The sequence below is a fragment of the Micrasema longulum genome, unplaced genomic scaffold (genome assembly GCF_059751315.1).
Source record: "Micrasema longulum isolate JH-2025_06_02 unplaced genomic scaffold, ASM5975131v1 h1tg001381l, whole genome shotgun sequence".
NCBI classification, from domain to species: Eukaryota; Metazoa; Arthropoda; class Insecta; order Trichoptera; family Brachycentridae; genus Micrasema; species Micrasema longulum.
This window is the reverse complement of record NW_028278567.1, coordinates 208,338-223,209: the sequence shown is the minus strand read 5'-3', so window position 1 is coordinate 223,209 and position 14,872 is coordinate 208,338. Positions and strand designations below refer to the sequence as shown.

Sequence of the window (14,872 nt, the reverse complement as noted above, 5' to 3'; positions counted from 1 at the left end):
TTGAGTATGTCCAAATGTTTGTATGGAGTTATTTAGATTGAAACTTCATGATAACGGGTAAATGTACTAAGAAGTGATGTTATTTCTTGGTAGATGTTATAATATAATTTTAATTTAAAATATAATGTTTTCGTACAACTGTCTCACAAATTGATATCACTTCCAAGAAAAATATTCCGTTTCACTAATAGCTAGTTCACGCATAATGGATTGAGCGAGATAGACACGGTAAATTACATATTGTGTACATTTATATATATTTTTGATCTTACTTTGTTACTCTAACTGACAAGTTAACTCTGCAAAGGGTCCTTTTTATTGTGAATAAATATACAAAGTATATCATTCAAAATGATAACAGATATTAAAAGTGATATAGAAATAATAATACCTCACTCGGAAGCTTAGCAGCTCAACCTATTCCGAAAGTGAATTCGACAATAACGATCAACTTCTAAGTGATAGTGATGATAGTTTATATGACTCTTATGAAGAGCTCAAAATCGAAGAAGCATTTCTGAAATATTTTTGGATCAAGATCGAGCTGATATACTTTATTTACCACAATTACGTTTTGTTTGTAGAATAGTTTCTAGAATAGAGTTTGTATAGTAATAATTACGTTTTGTTTGTAGAGTAATAATTACTACCTAATGAAAAGCTAAAACATTTTAATTTCACATTACTGTAGGTACCCATTATAATAAATCAACAAATGATTTTTTAATATTCAAACGTCCTAATCGACAATCATTTAGGTTCCATGGTGAATTATTTTTATATTGTATGGCTCTTTACTTATTTGTTTATATTCTTAATTACGGGGTTTTCCGGTGATATAGGGACCTTACTAGATAAGACTTAATATATTAAAGGTAAAGTATTCAATTAGTTATTCATTACGGAAATACATCAATATTTTTGTAATCACTGGATCGAGTATAATAGCAGGGAAGACACAGAATATAATTATTGTTCTGAAATATCATAGAAGTGATTAAAAATTCTAAATATTAAAATGATTTATTTTTTATTTCACTGTTTTTGCAATGTAAAAAAATTCCCTGTTTCCGGTCCCGGCTAGCTAGAAGTTTCCTGTGTTTAGTCGTTTCTCTTTTTTTAAAAGCACTGCAAATTTAAAAATCATAAATAAATGTATAATGAGGAAATTTAGTTGTTTAAAAAAATATATTTATTTGTTAATAAACTACTAAACAAAGCTTTTTTTTCAATTTTTATGTGTCGTATTATCGGCGCTACGATTTTTTAAAGTTTTGTATTTCCGAAATTAATCCGCGTGTGACGTCGCAAGTTCTCTTCCGCTTCTTCTTGATTTGTTCTGTTGATTGCTCCATTGACGATTAGCAAACCGTAAATCATCCACAACTCTCTTATCATTGGTTGATTCATATGAACAAGTGACGTCGTTCAAAGTAGTTCGTTTTTATTAAAATATTTTATATTATTTTTTATTAATTTTCAAGAAACTTTGCTGTACAATTTAATGCTCGAATTTTCACCGCGCGTAAGAAAACATTTTTTGTATTAAATTTTCCGTAGGGCTGAAATAGGTACGAAACTGAATAATAACCCGTCGAATAAGTAATTTTTATGTTTTGAAAATGTTTTATACCACTGACGGTTAAGTGCAACAAGCAGTTCCCGAATTCATTTACCCTTTTGGGGATTATGACGTCAGCATCAGTCTAGTTAGAACTTTATGATGGGGATTAACAACAACGATATATCGTTGTTTAGCAGTCTAAGGGTTAAACATTCAAACAGACTATTGTGATTTTATTGATTTATTTGGGATTTTAACAGGTATTATTCAACAATACTAGAGCGAATTAAAAAAAAATCTCTGATAATTTTATTAATAATTCATATTTATTTGAGAAGAATAGAATTTACATAATGGTGTGTGTGCGAAGTTTGTGTTCATGTGTGTGTATATGCGTGTGTAAATGTGTGCGCGAGGGTGCGAGTGCGTGTGTGCGTAGATAAAAAATAAATATACATATTTATATGGGAGAGGGCTAAGTTTTAGATTGGGGTTAGGTTTTTTTAAAATCATATTAAGTTAGGATATTTTTTTTTTAGGTATGGATATAAAGTTAATATTTCCCACTTGGCGATAGAATATCAAATTAGGAAAGAAAACAGCCATCTCACCAGAATCTAAGCAGAATCCAGTCAGCAAAGGGGTGTCATTAATTCTATATAAATCAATCGCCGCACCATGGAAGATTTAAGTTGAGAAATTATTTATAATTTCAGTTCATATTAACTAATTAATAAAAACATTTATATTTTCAAGTTTGATTCAGACCTAATTCCTCACGGAATAATGAATAAAAAATAAAAAGATTTATTTTCTTTACCTGCTCACATATGACAGCACTGGATAGCGTAAAAACAAACTAAACGAAAACGAAGAAGAACGTTAAAAAAACAACACAGAGTAAAAATTTTTGAATGTGTTTCCTGTCGGCAAATCGTAAACTCACGATAAATTTTGTGTAAATATACAAAATATATAATTTGTTTCCCGTTGGACGCTCGTTCAGTGATTTTATTTTCACTTTCGCTCAGTCGTCTCCAGCCATGGTCGTCATAAATACGTTCGTCCTGCCGACGAGCCGTATTATCGTCCAGCAGCCAGATACTCGGGCATTTTTCAATGATAAAGAAATCGGAAAAGGGACGATCTACATCGCAGAATCGTAAGAAAATATATTATAATTATTGTATTGATTTTAATTGAGTTATTTTACCGCGATGTTACTGCGATGTTTTCGAGGTTATGAAGCATGATAGCCGGCGGGTTTGTGCAATCTCAACCGTTATTTTAAAGATAACTCGAGCTTACATTATAAATAGTGTATTTCCGTAATAGCCGCGAATAAATTACACATTTCACAATTAATCAGTCCCACCAAAAAAATATTGTTACAAAAATTGGTATAAATATTTTTTGATCGTTTATTACGTTTTAAAATATTTCCGCTAAATGGAATGTGATTTGGTTATGAAGCGAAAAAATAATTAAGCAATTTACCCAATTCACATAATTTACTTATTTATTTAAACGCCTTGTAAGCTTTTACATGTTTTACATAAATGTAAATATAAAGTCAGACATTAATTTGACAAAAAAGTGGCAAACAAAAATGAATGAACTCTTGTGTGGCTGTGACGTCCCACTAGTCGACGCAGGACACAGGGCTTGATATATCTCTCTTATTTTTTAAATGATGAACTCGTATTTTTTTTCATCTTCAAATGGACATTTTCACACCGGATTTGGAAAGTTAAATTTGTATAACTATGCTGGATGTTAATACAAAAAATATTTGTCCTTGCTATGTGAAGAATGAATGCCTGCTAATTCAGCAACACATCTGTATTAGAGAAAGCACGAAGATAGAGCTCATAACAAGGAAAGACAGAGACGCTGTTATGTGGCGGGTGTTGTGTAAAACATATTCAGTCTTCAGTCGGTGATGGGGGATGCACGCGCGTATGATTGATTTTTAATTTATACGTATGTTTATTTGCATAAATTAATTGTGGAAAAGGAATTATAAAGCAGTATGTCTCCACGTTTTTTTTTTCAAGTATGAAAGTGTGGAAAAGTCTTTTAGATAAACACTGTTAAAAGGATTGTGTAAATTTTTTAATCGTAAATATTTGTTCATGAGTGATTAAAAAAGCTTAAAATAATTTATATTCAAATATAAATATTATTTTTTGTTTTTTTTTGTTTGAACTTCTTTGAGAAGGGAATAAGGAAGTGTTGGCAGAACCAATCAGGGAAAAATCCTGATTTGAGCGTACTCAAAATATTGCCAAAAATTATTTTTGTGTTTTAGTATTAAAATTATAATATGGAGTTCTGCAATATAAATGCTAGCTCGATAATAAATATTTGTGATTGTCCGCAGAGCTTTCTCATGGTGTGACAGCACCAAGCAGCTGGGATTCACCATCCAGTACCCCAACATCTCCCTCCACGCCGTGAGGAGGGACCCCGTGCCGTCTCTCTACATCATGGTGGACCACATCATGGGTCTGCCCGAGGGGCTGGCCCCCCCCGGGGGGAGCGGCGAGCAGGAGCAGGGGGGCGCCGGCGGGGACGGGGACGACGACGACGACGAGCGCGGCGAGGAGGACGAGGGCCAGGACGTGACCGAGATGTACTTCGCGCCGCCGCTGGACACCATGCTGCACCGCATGTTCCTGGCCATGAACCAGTGCCAGGCGATGAACCCCGACGAGAGGGCCGCCGGGGGGCCGGGTAAGGCACTAGTGCGGGAGGGAGAGTAGTGGCAGTGAGAGATAGGAATAGGGCAGTGAGAGGCAGAAATACGGCAGTGAGGGATATCTCCCGATATACATATTAAGGCGTTTATAAAAAATAATAAAACATTCTAAAATAAGACCCTTTTACAGATGCCCGACCCTATATCTCCCGATATACATATTAAGGCGTTTATAAAAAAAAAAAAATTTTTACATTATAAATTTAAGTTGTTTCTATTCACTCATATCAAACACACACTCACCCTGTCCATAAACCTACCCTCACACCCATATACAATCGCACACACATATTCACATACCTGGATTTTTATTATTGTGTCCATGTGGAAAACTGATTTGGCTTTATTTTATGTTTTTTTTAATAATGTTGTGTATATTTTTTTGTATTGCTGTTGTTTTTCTGAATAAACAAAAAAAAAATTTAAAAAAATATAAAATAACAGATCTGAATAATGTATCTCTATGGCTAAAAATTGATGAATTAAAATAAATCCACATGTAAAAAACAACTTTTTTCCAACGCTAGTGACTTTTGTCCGAACGCCAACCATATATACAATGTAAGAGGGAAATGCCACACGCCACAAATGCCGATAAAAATATATGAAATGGATTGAGAAAAATTCATTGTATTTTCTAAATCACTATGGATATTGTTGAGAAATGTTTTCATTCATAACTTTAAAAAATAAATTATTAAAAAATATGCCGCAACGAAAATGCAACATGTTTGACCTTGATAATAGTTGTGACGTCAAATTTAAATGGTCACGAAGTTCAAAATTTACAATAATCGTAAATGGACCGTTTTTGCCCATTTATATTACCGATATTTCTGTGCCTTACTTCAAGATTCAAAATAATAAAAAATAAGAGAATGCGTAGAATGATGTATCGTGTTCCAGATTCTGATGAGTACGAAGATGCCGACGACCAGGAGGAATATTATCAGGTGATCGACCCGGATAACTTCCATCCTCTCCACTCGCTCGAGCAAGTGAGTATCTGCCGTAACTCGTGACACTATCGGAATATCTTTTACTATTCCCCGTCATTATTGGCGGCCTCCGCGGCGTAACGGTTAAGACACTCGACTCGCACATGGAAGATTCCGGATTCGATTCCCGGTGAGAACACGAAAATTGAATGTGATTTTTCTCAAGCCCGGGTGTTCTGTATTGTAATTCACCGTTGTAATAGGGTATTTTCACAAGTCGAGAAAAACGCAATAAATGTAATTCCTATTTACAGCGGATTTTTACAAAAACAAACAAATTTTTCAAAGCGAGTCATTAATAATTTTTGGGATTGAAAATGAGCTCATTGTGCGCTTTCTAAAACACGTCAACTTTTGAACCAAATGAAATAATTTCAACCTTTTATAGGTTGAACTTCAATGTATAATAATTATTATTTTGGTAATAAAATTACATATTTAAATAGCGTATCTGAGATTACTGATGTTTTTTGCATCAAAACAAATTGGACTTGAAATCATTTTTATGACGAAAGTTGACTTGGTTTTATAAATTTATTGCAAAAAATTTGTATACGTACAATAACAGGGAATCTCTATAAAATTAATTCATGTAAAATGAAAACGGAGTGTTCTCTGTTTATGATAGTCTCCATCTTACATGGCTCAGCCTGTTCTAAGATGGAGATTTTTATCTTTAGAGCATAAGTAGTCCTATACTAATAAAACAATAACATAAAAAAGAAAAAATAAAACTACTTAATTATAAATGTCTAGCTAATCAGAAATGTAAGAAATTAAAAATCGTTATTATACAAATATAAAGTATATATATGTGCCAAGAATACATGTTACTTAAACATAAATAAAATAGTATAATATATAATAAAAAACAAATATAAAGCAATAAAATACATAAAAATATAAATAATATGTGTACCAATTATATAAAGTACTACGTTTTTTGATTTACATATATTTTTCAAAAAAATCTCTCGCTACATTATTTATATGTGCAGTTATTTTTATTTTAAAATTTGGGTATTTTATTACCTTATAAAATAGCTTATTGCGAAAATTTCTGCATTTTTAACTTCAAAGTGGCAAAAAGTGGACTCCCGTGTTTTATCCTCTAAGGTACATATTTACACCTCTAATTTACCATGGTAATTTTTTTAAAATGGCATCTTAAAATAAATTGAACCTGATTCTACCTAAATGTAGCGAGTATCGGAGTGTAACTAGACCGTTGGGATTTTCAGATAATGCAGAGCGCCAATGAACTTCAAGCCCTGCAACTCGGGACGAGCAACGGCCACGGCGGGAACTCTGCCGAAGGTTAGTCCGATCAATTTATTATCTTCAAGAGGCGGATGGTTCTTAGCGATAGCTTCATCGTTGGCTCTACAGCCTGCCGTGGGCCTCGGCCTGCTCTATCCTGCCATGTGCTTCTCTATTTTTAAAGAAATAAATAACATTTACATTACAATCAATTTCTTTTCAAATTGCCAACATGTCACCGGAAGTCAAAATCTGCCATTTATCAAATATTATTTTCTTCTCTATTTATCAAAAATTCTCAAAGTTCGAGATTAGCATTTAGCAAAAATTGACAAATCTGCTTTCCTTCCATACTTTTACTTTTATTTGCTTTTTATATATCTTGATATTTTTATGTTTTTTCATTATGTATTTTTGTATTATTTAATTTAGTACTCACTCTTATTTGGCATATTATTTATTACTCCTATTTCTAACTATAGTATAGAGTAAGTTTCTAGAAACCATATCTCAATTATCATTTCAATCATTTATATACATATATATAAATATTTTATTTTTATATTAATTTCTATGATACAATTATTTTGTTTTTTTCAATACTACTATATTTTACTATTATTTTGTTTATGTACGAATCTAAATTTTTATAATTTATATTTTAATATTTATATCTGATTATCCTTTTACATTGTATTCTTTGGAATTTTATACCATGTTTTTCTGGATTGTTATTCTATTTCATTTCATTTATTTATTCAGATATATAGAACATTTCAGAAAAAATACCTAATTCATTCTAAATACAATAATAGATCACAAATAACAGTAGATAGTTATGTTATTAAAATAATATAACAAAATATAAAAGAACAATTAAAAGTTAGAAAGTGCTTTCCTAAGGGAAGGCCCACTGTCGCGAAATATGTCGACATCCGAGGCGATGCGATTAAGTAGCAAGATCGCTCTACCAACCGGCATAACCATTGGCAGCTTGTTTCTGCATCGCGGTAGGTAAAACAATCGATGCTGTCTTTGTCGAAGATAGTTATCAGGTACGAACAGACCTACATCCATCAGAATTTCTGAGTTATGTTTGCGACCACCGATCACCTGGAAAAAGTGAACACCCAAATGAACGTCCCTCCTCCTCCAAAATGACTGATAGCCTAGCATCCCCAGTACAAAGCATGCATCCTATTGCACCGCATGTAATTATAATTTAATCTAATTAATTTTACTATGTATTTTTTATTGATAATTATTATGGCTTGACACAGGCACAGCCTAGGAAGCCTTAATAAGTTCATTAATATTTAAACGAGTGTAATTTTGAATGAATAAACAAATAAATTCTAATTGCTTTTATGGCCCAATGTGTAGATTTGTCTATTTGTCATTCAAGTTAGAATTTTCTGGAATAGATCTTCTGCCTTTCTGTAGATCTTTTAGCCACTAAAACAGTGCGGGATGAAGATGGATTGCCACGGTTTATCTCGAAATCTTGCATGTTGATTGTGTTCTTGAATATATTGTATACCGTTATTTTAGTCCAATTTTTTGTCTTTACTTCATAGTTTTATGTTATTTTGGTTCAGTTTCTTGTACATATGTTTTTTCATATAACTGTTGTAATTGGCTGAGGCCGTATATATAATAAATAAAAATGTTTTTAAATTTATAAAATAAAAAATATTTTTATTACCACGCAGTTATGACGACTGTACAATGGAATAATTGGTTAATATGTTTTATCCAGAAGGAGACATGGAGTACGATCCTGAACAGTTTGCTGACGATTGACTGAAGAAGCCGTGATACCACCTCCTGGAAACGTAATATTATGAAGACCACACCTGTAACCGCCCGCGCAACATCCGTCATCTCGCAACCGATAAAAACATGACTGACAACTCGCAAGTGTTTTTCCGATCTGCCTTTTCGCAACATCTCACCGCAATCTAGAATTGCAATCGACAACTCGCAGAATCTCAAACATTCGACCTGTCGCTGTCGCGCAGACAGTCACGAGAGTGATACCCGCGTACAATTATGCTCATAATTTTTATTTCTCGACACGATAGAACGCTTCGAAACAATCCTATCATCGTATATTTTAATTTCAAAATGATTTATGTCGTAAAATTTATGTTTTTAAACACAGATAGCCTTTGATTTTTGCACGTTATTGGTTACTGAAAATGTGTGCATACGCATTTTCAGTGTACAGAAGTTACACCTCCAGAAGTACACTGTTGTTGGTCTAAATTTGACTGTTTTGAGTTATAAATGCATTTAAACCATTTTTTTTTCTTAAGAAAATACTTGTGTATTTCCTTTTTTTTTATTTATCAAAGTATACCACAAACTTCGGTATTCTTTGAAATCAATTCTTCTTATATTTTTACAGTCAAGCAAATACTACAAAAAATTCTGGCTTTTTAGTTTTCAATGGTCACATCTGCCTCCCCTGAGCCAACCGCATCTGAATACTTCCCGCGACCCGTCTTATGTCATCGGACACTTCTGCCTATTCCAGGATTTGATTCCATCTAGAGTCCGCGGCTCTAGCTACATGACCCGCCCGGCTCCATTTCCGGTCGGCAACCCGCAGAGCCACATCGGCGACCTTTGATCTTCTGTTCGGTAATGAAATACCCGCACTCTTCTTTTCATAGCCCCTCGTGTCACTGATAATTTGTGTATAATTTTAATGCATTTAGTTATGAGCATTAAATAGTTTTTACTTTCTGTCCTGCGAAATTCCTAATTTAGACATACTACAGTGTACTTCTGGGGATGCGAAGTATAAAATTGTACAAAATATAAAACCAAAAAGTGCGCTTTTAAATATTTAACGTATTAGCTGTTGAGAATTTTCTTTATCAACACATTTTTTTTCTTTTTATAAAGGTGTCTCAAAACCTACTTAAATTATTATTTTTAATTTAAACACATACTGCAGTTGAATTTTGAGGGTGTTTTCTTTTCAATGTAAAATGTGAACACCAAGGTGGCCTTGGCTTTGTTGGCAAACGTTCACCCTATGTACGAAATTTTCGATCATTTTTTGACATAATTGTGGATGAATTTCGTCAATAACTCATCGAATTTCCATTTAAACCCCGGATTTGTCTGTGAATTATTTACATTTACCTTTCAAATTTATTAATTAAATTCTCCACAGCCGCTCGAGATGGTGCATTATGATGGTTGAAAAATGTGCGATATTTTCAAAACGTGTCTCTAAAGTTTTCACAATTTCTATGCGTTGCTTGACTTAACCTTAATCTTTTCTATTGACGACTACAAAATATCCACGTTCCATGTTTGACGCAACGAAATTGATTCCAAATTTAAGTAGGTTTTTGGACACCCATTATAACATCTATCCTGTATAACTTGCCATCATAAATTTTTACATGTCAAGAGCTACAAAAGAGCAAATTGTACATAACTCACAGATGGGCCGTAGTCTTTGTAAAATGTATTTTTCCAAGCAGGTAAATTTATTACATTCACGATTACTTTATAATACAAAATATAATAACTAAATGGAGTTCTCAACCGGACGATTAGTGCTATAGGTATAAAAGATTTATATAATAGATTTTTCTATGCGCTAAGATTATTTGTATTTGTTTGCATTTATGTTTTTACTATATTTCATTATTTAAGAGAAGGGAGTGTTGTGACACGTTGGGCGCCATTGCGACGCTTTGGACCGGGAGCACGGAGAATTTAAGGGAAGTCGCTAAGGAGTTTCTCCATGACCTCGTCACAAAGCGTTCTCACCAACCGACTCAGTCTTTCGCAAGTTACTCCATAAAAATATATTTCCATTGACAGCGCTCGCAGATTTTCACGGGTGATCAGACAAACATTAAATAAAAGATGTCCGAATGGCATATTACAAAGTTTATTACAAGATAGAAAGACAAAGGATGTATGTATATGGATAAATCTGAGTAATAATGCGTAACCTAAAGAGAAGCCTTATCACTATGTTTCATAGAACGCAAGCAATGCTGGTTAGCAACCAATTGGTGGCAATTTTGTTTTGTTTGACAACAAACGCATAACGGTTCTGTCGTATGCTTTTGTCGCTGTCCTTGGCTTTGTTTGTAAATAACTTGGATGTTTACGTTATAATAAATAAAAATCCACTATGGTGAATTGCAGTATTGCAGCTGCAATATGGTGGGTTGCAGCAGTAGGAGCGTCAAAGGCGTTAAAGGAGTCAGTTTTTACAGGTAATTGATTCTGAATATTTTCTCATGATTTACATTGATTTTTGGCATTTATTGTCCCGACCCGTGTATTATGTTGCTTAAAAACTTTCCTTATATCAACATATTTACTTCAGATACTATTTTTTCTCAATTTAGGAGATAGATTTGTGAATTCAAGTATGTTTACTGTTGATAATGACAGTTGATTATTATTTCTTCTCAAAAATGTTTTCCGTCTCCGTTGTAATATGTTCATTTCAATCTCTGTCCATGATAATTCTTTCACATTCGAAATATAATCCAAAATGGGTTGAATTTTCAGTATCCGTCTACAAAAAATTTGGACATTAAATTTTTGTTGGATGCTTAATTCTTTCGACCCTGGGACTAAACTGACTGCCCTCTCGAAATACGCATGTTCGAAGAAAATAGGGAACGTTTAATTTTACGCCAACTATTGGACGTTATATTTTTAAGTGTCAATCCTGGAATAATGAAAGATGTGAGAACTAACAATTTCCTCCCTTTGTTCTGGACCGGGGGGCCCGGAACACCGCCATTCATGTTTTGTTTTATATTTGCCCGGCACCGGATGTCCGAGGAGACGTCGCGCCCGCGGTCTTGAGGAAGGAATGACGCGACACTCGAATAAAGAGATATACGAATCTGAAATAATATTGTTCCAAAGAAACTCAAAACTAAAGTGGTTATTTATTTACAGTACGGTTTATATGTATCCAACACGAGTAATCTATGCTGCTGTCCTTATGAAGAGTCTCCATCTTCATTCCCTTTCCGCACCTAATGGTGCATAGGGCGCTGCATTGTGAAAGTGAAATAAGCAAACATAGTAAGCACTGTCTATGTAGAGGAAACAAGATATGTATGCAAAGCCAGAGTGATACGGCGTTCTATCCTCTCTGCCTACCCTTACATGAAAAAGGCGTGGTGGTTTTTTAGAATTTTTTTTCATTTTCTGTTTTTTAAAATAGTATTCTCTTTTATAGCATCGCTGATATAACGTCACAATAGGAAAATATCACATACTACGAATACCAATAAAAATATATGAAATGTATTTAGAATAATTAATTGTATTTTCAAAATGAATATGGTATTTCATAGACCTTTATTACTTTAAAAATGTGGTATTTCCCTATTTCGTCGGTCTGCTCAATGATGTTATAAACGAGTTTCACATTTTAAAAATAAAAATATGCTTTTTCGTGTAGCAATTGGTTTTTGTCACCTCGAGGTGATAACTCTAGGTTTAAATGAGAAGGAGATACTGCATTTAAATACTTTCAAATTGTTTATCGTTCCTCAAAAACCACTATGACATGCCACTTTATTTATACTATTATTAATCGGCTGTGCTTCGTACTAGGAAGGTGTTTCCCCGTAGAAATAAGTATTATACATATTTATTATGTCCGCGGACAAAAACTTTGAGATATTTTTCGTAATAGTATTAGAATTTTCGCTAAAAAAATATTTGTAAGCTTAGTGCGGTAAAAGTTCTGAAACCCATCGGCGTAATTATTACTTTAAAATAGGGATTTTAAAACAATGTTAAATAATTGAAAATCTCCGAGTTTGAGATTCAAAAAATTAAATTATAAATTTGTCGATTGGAAGTGAGAAGTAAGATCTCTCGAAACCATTATCAAAATAAGTATCATCACACAGATAATGGTGGTGATTGGAGGAGAGATCTTCCAAAACTGTTAAATTTTCTATAATCTTAGAGCTTTCGAGATAACACTAATATACTTTCTGTTTGTCAAATATTGCAGCTTTTAAGATATATTATATTACAAATAATTGAATTTCTGTGTATGAGATTGTGTCCGGTTCGATACGTTCGGGCTTTTAAAGTCGTGTGTATACTATAAGTAGATTTAAGATAAAATTAATATTTAAAGGACTAACTTTCTGATTTTCCTTGTTAAATTATATAATTACTTATTCACTATGAACCTAATTGAAAATAATCACACTTTTCATAGTAATAATGGATTGAATATCTTAGATATTTGTAACAGAGGCCCAAAGTTAGATTACTGAATTTGATTTATATTTATTAAAAGCATTATGCGTACATTTTTTTATTTTTATACATACATTAGTTGATCACAGAGGCACAGCCACAAAGGACCCGTGCCTGTGAACCAATTGTGCCCACGTAGAAGGGCTTATACCGTACAAATGAAAAAACAGTTGTATTTCAACGTTAAATGGTATATTGTACAGCAACGAGGTACCATTGACAATTATTGAATTTTGTGAAATATCATCATAAGCTCGACAGCCCTGGGTGGGCCTCGGCTGAATCCAGGAGTCTCCTCCACTCTCGCCGGTCTGCCGCCCCTCCTCTCCAGTTTCTTACTCCGACGTCGTCGTATCCGCCCTCGTGCGGTCCATCCCGTCGCATTTTGACCCTTCCCGGTCTTCGTCGTCCTTGTGGCACAGAGTCAGGCACATTATGGGGTTTTCTAATTATATAGCCAACCTACATATATGTTGATTACATCGGGCCATAGACCTCTCTGAGGATTCTTCTTTCGAAAGCTGCAATGGCTCCCTCGATATTCTTTTTCATAGCCCAGGTTTCGGATGCATATTGTTAGTTTAGTGCATAGATAGTGTTATAAGAATAACTTGGCATCATCATCATTCCCTTTCCCCACCTAATGGTGCATAGGGCAACGCATTGGTACACCAATCGCAGTGTATCGTGATCGTCAACCGTGTCGGTAATCGAACCCGAGATGATATTTTTCTAATTTATGCATATTTTCAAAATGGAGGTTTTGATTCTACATCACTCATTTAGATTTAAGGTAATTTAATTTTATTTTGGTTGGATTTTTCCCAATAATAAGTAATTCAACTATTCAAATAATGTCAAACAAAGTCGAGGAGTCCTGCGTTGGTGTGGACATGTAGAGCGAATGGACAGTGAAATATCACGACTAAATCCAACCAGTACTCGAAGATGGACATGTCAAAAGTTGGAATAATCGGCGCGCGTGCATGAGAAGATGTATGAATGTAGAGGAAGTGAGATATGTATACAAAGACAGAGTGATATTGCATTCTGTCCTGTCGAGGGGAAAACGGCGTGTTGGTTTGTTTCATTCTTTATTTGTTAGACCCCCAAGAACATATGAAAACCAAATATAGAAGTGCTACTGTTCTATGATATGCGTATATTATTTTTCAATTTTCCTATTTGTATTTGGACTAAGCCAAAATGATAATTTAATGGATGTATCTATTTTTAAAAATGATTCTTATTTCTAAGTTCTGAGCCTGAAGCATGAACATTATTGTTCTATAAGTGATGTGATTTTCCATTTAAAGTAAGAAATTCAAAAAGCAATGGATTGTTTTATAAAAACACTATTTTACTACAAAACCAAGTCATATTTTTTACCGTACTGTTTTGTTTAAATGTTAAAATAAAAATGTATTTTTCCATCGAATGTTTGTTTTATTGTATTTTACGTCCTGCTACATGAAAAAAATTATTTGAGCAATGAATTTTCTTATGTTAGCATATTATTTTTTTACTTTAATTAAATTCATTATGAATTTGCAATGGTGTCTGACACATTGAAAAAGAATCGCAGTGGTAATTCGTAATTCCCCGCAACGCTGAGCTGGCTTTTGCTTCTTCCGATTGTTTCTCGATTGTTAATGGTGGTGATTGCGTCGAAGTCTCCGGTGATTACGACATGGCCGATATCTCGAATACACTAGTTTCTAAAAACTAGACTAAAAAGTCAATATCGGCAAATGGGTCGTTCGGGGAAAAGTAGCGGCTGAAGATGCGTACTATTCCGGTCGGAACTCGCCGATTTCGCTGTCGGCTCGCATATATAGCTGCCTTCCTACTTAGGTCAGAGAACCATTGGGCATGATGGTATCCACTGCGGATTGTGCTATCTGCTTTCTCTTCAGAAAGGATTTGGGCCAGGTAGTCCTGGGCTGCCTAGCATCAGTTTCAATTTACCTAAATAAACTTTGTAATGTTTTTAATCTCTGCATAAAA

General features: G+C 33.8%; 1 protein-coding gene across 1 annotated transcript; it reads left to right on the top strand.

Annotated features, from left to right (window-relative positions):
* The first annotated feature begins 2,450 nt into the window (after window positions 1-2,450).
* On the top strand, window positions 2,451-14,303 carry icln (chloride nucleotide-sensitive channel icln). The gene is made up of 5 exons (XM_088235486.1): window positions 2,451-2,726; window positions 3,948-4,300; window positions 5,232-5,323; window positions 6,565-6,640; window positions 8,343-14,303. The coding sequence occupies exons 1-5, from the start codon at window positions 2,608-2,610 to the stop codon at window positions 8,384-8,386; spliced, it is 684 nt and encodes a 227-aa protein (XP_088091612.1). The 5' UTR covers window positions 2,451-2,607; the 3' UTR covers window positions 8,387-14,303.
* Window positions 14,304-14,872: the final 569 nt, after the last annotated feature.